General features: G+C 35.3%; 1 protein-coding gene across 2 annotated transcripts in view; it reads left to right on the forward strand.

The window, feature by feature from the left end:
- The window catches only part of LOC108136019 (cAMP-dependent protein kinase catalytic subunit 3), a 41,843-nt gene extending 34,439 nt beyond the window's left edge, over window positions 1-7,404 (forward strand). For both annotated transcript variants that reach the window (XM_041707900.1, XM_041707901.1), the window contains 6 exons: window positions 4,274-4,442; window positions 4,803-4,912; window positions 4,972-5,217; window positions 5,277-5,458; window positions 6,094-6,171; window positions 6,866-7,404. In XM_041707900.1, coding sequence (XP_041563834.1) covers window positions 4,274-4,442; window positions 4,803-4,912; window positions 4,972-5,217; window positions 5,277-5,458; window positions 6,094-6,171; window positions 6,866-6,991 — 911 coding nt within the window. In that variant the 3' untranslated portion in view covers window positions 6,992-7,404. The remainder of the gene's footprint in view (window positions 1-4,273; window positions 4,443-4,802; window positions 4,913-4,971; window positions 5,218-5,276; window positions 5,459-6,093; window positions 6,172-6,865) is intronic.
- Window positions 7,405-7,683: the final 279 nt, after the last annotated feature.

Consider the following 7,683-nt stretch of genomic DNA (forward strand, 5'->3'; position numbering starts at 1 on the left):
AATTAACTTTATTTAACTTGGTCCGCCAGCTGCCGAGAACTGCAAATGGTGCCAAGTTTATATTCGCATTTACATGGTGGCGAGTTTCAGAAACTTTTTGCAATATTTCGGCTTTTGGCACATTTAATTTTTTAAAAACAGCAACAGATACGCGTCCGACAGCAATGATTTTTATTTGCCAGCGCAAATGAAAGGCATCCATCCATCAGATGCGGACTTGCAGACGGTCGGACGGACGGACGGACGGACGGATTGCATCCATAGGATGGCAATTTCACTGGACAGTTTATGGCATCGCTTCGTCAAATAGAAAGTTTCATGTATTATGTAAAATATGTTTCGCCTTTTTCCACGCACTTTTTGCAGTTGCATCTCTGCAGCTTATGTGCGCCGTCTGCACCGCCAACAGGTTTGGCCACATCCCGCAGCCAGACTTTAATTGTTGCCGACTATCGGACTCGACCGTCTGCGGCATCGTCTGAAGACTCAGCTATCACTGGAAAAAAAAAACCTTCCCGTGATTCACTAAATTATATTCCAAATAATGCATAAATTAGTTATATGCTGAACCTTGTACCTACTGTGTAAAAAAACATATGACATAGGTGTATTAATATTAACTACAAGAATTGACAAATAAGAGCAGATGATCAGTGCTCCAATAAAACTAAAAAAAAAAGAAAACAGTTTTATTAAATAACAAAATAAAATATCCAGTTCGTTGTTTTTAAAATCTCAGTAAATTCTGAGATGTTTCCAGCATCCGATTATGTTAGATTTCTTCAGATATTGGATAGTTAAAGGTTTGGGCAAAGTCATAGGAAAATCAATCTAAATTTATAAGATAAGTATTATAAGATACAGATATTGGAAAATGATAATATCACAGATAGTAATACTAGATCTTTAGCAGGATATATATAAATATATGTCACTGATAAGATCAGTCTTAAAATTTCGGTGATCTTATAATATTGTCCAACTTTTATTTTAGTGCAATCTTTAGTCTCGCTTTTGTCTGCTCCGCAGCTGTCACAATTTCACTTTGACCAGACATTTAGGAGCAGCCGGCGGGCAGTTGGAGGATGGGGTAGTGAAGTTGGTAGTTAAAACATCGGTAAAAGCACTTTCCTTTGCACTAGACGAGATCTACTCGAGGTGGAGTGGATCGTGAACGAGGTGCTAAGAGATCGCTTCGCGAGGAGCGGTGCGTCAATGGAAGTGTTTGTTTTTATTTCGAAAGCGTGCTCGAAAATTATTTGAAGCCAAGAGAGTGGATTTTATAATTGTAGCCAACTCATTGTACTTCACATAATCTAGAGGCTCATGTGGTTTTACTTTAATTTAATGGTTGTCTAAGGATTTACTGTAATAACGCATAAAAATCATTGTCCTTTACTTTTTTTAGATTTAAAAAAATAAAACGTTAAAAAAAATTTATTTTTTAATAATGTCAATTGAACTTTGAAATATTATAGCAACTTGGTATATATTTTTAAAAAATTTTGTATATTTCAATTTGGTAAAATTTAAACATAGCGAATGTAAATTGAATTCAATAGTGCTATTTACAAGAGATTTATTTGGTAACACATTTTCAGATAATTTAAAATCCTTTTCCGTACTTAATTCACCGTAAAAATTATACAGATAAATGTAAATATGCAAATAGTTTGCCAACTGCACTAGGTATTCTACAATTTCAAACAAAGCGTTATACTTGTTTATTTATCCAGAAACCCTTCTACATTCCCCATCAGAAATTATGAATAGCGTTCGATAAAATTTTCCACGATAAAAACTTGTAAATATTTAAAAAACTATTTTCTTTAAACCGAATCCGAATTCCTGTTGCCAACTTGCCGCCGGCGAAATTATTCCACATTGGCCATGTGCCCATGCAAGGCATGCAACTTGTTGCCAACCAGAACTTTCCGATTTGGCCATACTTTTCCCCACAATGATTTTAATTATTTCCTGCGATTTGTTTTTTCTTCACGCCTCGCAGCTTCAATTCCATGCAATATGCCGGTGTCTGCAATTTCGCGTCTGATTTTGCTTTTCAATCATAAAATCATCCATCATTGGTTGAAGTTATTTTTGCTTGATTTATTTCGTTTGGCATATTTGGAATATTTATATCTCGTTTAGGCAAATGGCGAGTTTTGAATGCCGAGGCTATGGCTAATCAATGTCTATATCATAGAAAGATGTTAAACAAACGCGTGTTTTATGAGCTATTTATTTTGATTTGTTTAAATCGTTAATGCATATTTAAGTAGAGGTGTTCAAAGTTCGATATTGGGGGTTCTTTTTGTTTCAGAAAAAATGTTTTAATCATTTTGGAATCTTTTTGGGTGGAAAAATATATTTTTGCAAGCTCTGGGAAACCTCGAGGATATCTCTTGAAAGTAGCAATTTCAACTAATTTCGCCAGAAGTGCTATTAGTTCATAAATGCATCTCGTCTCTGGGATTTATCAAAATGGTTCTCATGATTTTCTCCCCCAGATTCCACCCTTTTTCATCCCCACTTCAAAGCTTATATAATCCCATTGCTTCGCTGAATCATTCGAACTACGTAATCGAGAAACCGATTTGTGCAGAGCAAAAAGAACAATTCATTAATTACAATGTCGAGATTCATATTTTCATTTGCACGTGTAATGATTGCCACCCCCCTTCAGGTGCACCCATAAGGGGCGGGTCACGCCCACCCAACTATACCCTGGTATAGTTTGGGGCAAAATAATAGTGCTGATATTTCGAAAATTAAAGTTGTAAAAGTTACTATTGACTATTTTGGACTACTTCAGATAAAATTTAATAAAGAAAAATTATTGTTATAAAAGTTTTCAATTTTTATTAAATTTGTAATTATTTTAAATTTTGGTTTGAATCCAACTTGAACATTTTTATTTAATTTGAGTTGAAATATTATAGGATTAGAAATTTCCAAATAAGAAGTAATACTCTTTTTAAAATAAAAATTAAAGAACTCAATTCGTATATATATTTTTTTGACCGCATTTGTGGGGAGCCAACTATTCTCGCAAGTTGTTCGGGGCGTTTTTGTTTAATATTCTGGTAGGAACGCACGTGGCAAATGATTGTGGCCGAGTTCAATAATCTGCCCACTTTTGCTTTATTACAATGAAAATCACGGCTAATTGTTGTTGGCCCGATCGGGAACATATAGCTTTGCGCACACAGGGAAAACGTGCTGAAAAACTAAAAGCAGCTGCAGAAAGCAAAACTTTTCCCACTGCCCCCCTCGCTGTTTGTAATGGGGAATGATTGCGTTTCGGTTTTTGATTTATAAGACAAATCAATTTGTAGCCGTTTTGTTGTTTTGGCATGCCATGGAAAACAAAACAGAGAAAACGAAAATGAAAACGAAGAAATTTACCGCCGTCGCTCTTGGCCTTTAGTGTATCTGGCCCAAAGTGTTTATGTGAAATCTGAGAGTCTCACACGCTCCGTGTTTCCTTTCCTGCCAGTTAGTCACTCGTTCGCCCACCGAGTGCCCGGCGTTTTGGACGTTAGCCCAATTAAAAACTCAAGGTTGAGAAAATCTCGGCTGGGCGTGTAAGCCAACACCCCGTACCGAGCATATTACCTAGTCGCAAAAGGCAGCCAGTCTGCTTTTGTAACCTCAAAACGTGCTCGACAGTGAAAACAGTAATTATGCACCCTCCGCTCAAGTGTACGGTACAGTTGCGGCCATAAAAGTGCTACTAGTTATATCTATCATTAAATGCTAAAAGCATAAGTTGCCTCTTTCGATTCGTTTATTTAAATACTTGACTTGAAGTCTATAGTATCCAATCGATACCATTAGTTCTATATTTAACACATTTTAGAAAATTAATTTTTTCTCCCATTCATTTGTTTACTGAACCTATAACCAAAATGGATTTCTCCTAATATTAATTTATATCGGTTTAACCTTTTATTTAATGAAAACATTTAACGATCGACAGAAAAACTACCTCTCAAAATATAAATTTAATTCGAGAAAGAACACAAAATAATTCATTATATATTAAATGTTCAAAGAGTTATAATAAAATAGAAAATCACATATATCAGTTCCACTATTCTAACCTCGACTGTTCCTCGCTGACGTTTTGGGTAAAACGAGACCTTTTGCCATATCGTTTGCAAACACTTTAATGGGGCATGCCCCGATATATAAGAATGTTGTTTGTGGTTTTGCCTTCGATGCATTTGCTAATTCGATACCCTACATTACGTCTTCTTCTCCCTTTCAGGCACTGGCACCTTTGGACGAGTGTGCTTATGTCGGGATCGCATTTCGGAGAAGTACTGTGCCATGAAGATTTTGGCCATGACCGAAGTCATTCGTCTCAAACAGATTGAACACGTAAAGAACGAGCGGAATATATTGCGCGAAATACGACATCCGTTTGTCATCAGTCTGTAAGTAGAACAATATGGAAAATTTGTCATATTTTATATATTTTTCAAATCGACCTTTGCAACTTAAAATTTTAACGTTCTTTTGTAAGATTCGTCAAGTATAAATTAAAGCGAGCATGAATTTTTTTGTATCTTTTTTTATACAATTGGTTTCATTTCAATAAGGAAACAATATTAATAAAGAAACCCATCAAATTTTAATAAATTTTTTTAACGTTTACCCCTTTATTTTCAACCAAATCTGAAAAGGTCAATATCACCCAAAAAGCTGTAAAAATATTAATATTTATTGCCCTTGCCTTATTTGTTTCATACAAAAAACATATATTTTGTTTTTAAAATAATATTTTTTTCTTACAGGGAATGGTCAACAAAGGATGACTCAAATCTGTATATGATATTTGACTACGTCTGCGGTGGAGAGCTGTTCACATATCTGCGGAATGCGGGAAAATTCACTAGTCAAACTTGTGAGTAAAGTTTCTTTTAAATTCGAACTCTGAATCAACGGAAATGACTTCTTTCTTAGCCAATTTCTACGCGGCTGAAATTGTCAGTGCCTTGGAATACCTGCATTCCCTGCAAATTGTGTACCGCGATCTGAAGCCAGAGAATCTACTGATCAATCGGGATGGCCATTTGAAAATCACAGATTTTGGATTCGCCAAAAAGCTGAGGGATCGCACTTGGACATTGTGTGGAACACCCGAGTATATAGCACCCGAAATAATACAGTCCAAGGGCCATAATAAGGCCGTAGATTGGTGGGCATTGGGTAAGTTGTAACGCTGTAATTTCATGGATTACGAATAATAATTGGGAATGCTCTTCTAGGAGTTCTCATATACGAAATGCTCGTCGGCTATCCACCTTTCTACGATGAACAACCCTTCGGCATTTACGAGAAGATACTGAGCGGTAAAATTGAGTGGGAGCGTCATATGGATCCCATTGCCAAAGACTTGATCAAAAAGCTGCTGGTGAATGATAGAACCAAGCGACTGGGCAACATGAAGGTGAGAATCATCGGCAATCAGATGTAGATGTAGAATTTTTAAAAATAAAAATATTGAATAGATAAACAAATATATAATGGAGCATTAAGTTTGTTCAGCTGCTGTACAATCCATCAAGTTTTCTTTTTATTCCATTCGATTTCTTTTAATGATTAGTAAAATTAGCCCTGTCAAAGTTTATTTATTTATGCCACCTCTTCAAACACTTCCCCCCTTTTCTTAGATAGTCTCTCATAAAAATATTTGGCAAGCTTTTCGCTAACATTTTCCGGCTTATTAGGCACCATATTTATAGATAATTGTTTACACTTGTCACAGTTGGATGGCCAGTTTTTGTTGCTGGCATTAAAAGTTGCATCGCTTATATCAAAAATTAATTGTTGGCCATCGCAAATAGATCTGCACATGCTCCTTGTCAGTTAGCCTAATACATTTTCTTCAAAATCATATTTCATGTTCGCACCGAATTTTGCTTTCGCCACGCCGCTTTTGCTTTTTTTTTGTGTTTTAATAGATTTGTCGCGCGTTTTTGCAACACGAGCCAACCAAGTGCAGAACGTTATTTATGTCCAATATTTTGTATTTCATTCTATGTTCGCCCCTCCCCCGATTTCGAAATACCTCCCACCATACAGAATGGCGCCGATGACGTGAAGAGGCATCGCTGGTTCAAGCACTTGAATTGGAATGACGTCTACAGCAAGAAACTAAAGGTGAGTTCAAGGGGTTCCTCCATTTCAGAGTTTTACGTTTTTAACCAGCAGTAATTGTGGTTACCTTACTTTGTGTGGATTTTTGCATCACACATTTTGTCAGTCGGCCATTGTGTTTTCATACGTTCTCGTAATTAAAAGCAAATAAACAAATCCGCTTACCAAATTAGCTGTGCCTTTAGTTAATGACCGCAGCATCTATTTCGGCCGTCCGGGTGGGTGTTAGACCCATAAATCTGCCGATTCCCTCTGCTCAGACCAGCTGGTCCGAGTGCGAGTGAAATGTAACAAAAGGAGCATTTCGCATATGAAAAAAAAGGTGTTAATTGCCCACATGAACGCCTCTGCCTGGGCGGCGGGAGACAATGGGTTAAATGCGTCAGAAATGATTTTTACAAACGTGCTGAATTTTGCACACTTTTCTCAGTTTTTGCCCGCTAAAGACGTATGTTTGAAGTGATTTTGAAAATAAAATGTAATTTGGAGAGGTACCCATTAATAATTAAATATAAGTAATTATGTTTTAAAAATGACATATACATTGTATTGCATTTGTTTATGTTTTTTGGGACTTTGTTTGTTCATCAGACACTATTTTACTCAAATTAAAATACTCATAAATAATAAGTCATTAGTGAAAAATATACGATATTCACATCAAAATAATAATTTTCCGAATTTATATCATTTACAGCCACCAATTTTGCCCGATGTACATCACGATGGGGATACCAAAAATTTTGATGATTATCCCGAGAAGGATTGGAAACCCGCCAAGGCAGTAGACCAAAGAGATTTGCAGTACTTCAATGATTTCTAAATAAGAGAAGAGAAATCGTCGTTTTTTGTTTTCTGTTGAAAATTGTTTTAATTTGCGACAGCAAGAACATTCATTATTTATACTGGCAATTAAGTGTTTATAGTGCTGTGCTAATGCAATGATATGTAAAGGTACATATATCTATATCTAAACTATATTATAATATACGACTATACATAAACATACACACATACATAGTAAGCCTAAGTTTATACCCTTAATGTTATATCTAGCAAGTGACGTCTATAATTATTTATATATATTTAATTGTTTAAATGTTCAAATTGCGAGCAGTCCCTAAACCCAAAAAGAAATATCTATAAAAGTACTGCTAAAGTACAGTAAAGAGTATATTATTAAAAAAACAAAAAAATATTAACGTAAAACGTTGAATAAAGTGATACAAATTGAAATTCTGTCTTGTCTCTGTATTTTTATGTCGCCAATATTTCTTTACTTTCGGGGGATTAGTTTTGGATCCGTAAATCTGTCACATCTTAAACACGAGTCATTCTGCTGAAGGCGTTGACGAAAGTGATTTTTGTTTGACGTTTGCTTTTATATACATATGTGGTATTATTTTGTTCCATTTTTTTTAAATTTTTTGTATTTAATATTGTTTAATATTGTGTTTATTTTATTCAATTAAATTGTTTTAAGGCAGTTCATATTTTGTTGTATACGGATCGCTA

Source organism: Drosophila elegans, unplaced genomic scaffold (genome assembly GCF_018152505.1).
Source record: "Drosophila elegans isolate 14027-0461.03 unplaced genomic scaffold, ASM1815250v1 contig_208, whole genome shotgun sequence".
Classification (NCBI taxonomy): domain Eukaryota; kingdom Metazoa; phylum Arthropoda; class Insecta; order Diptera; family Drosophilidae; genus Drosophila; species Drosophila elegans.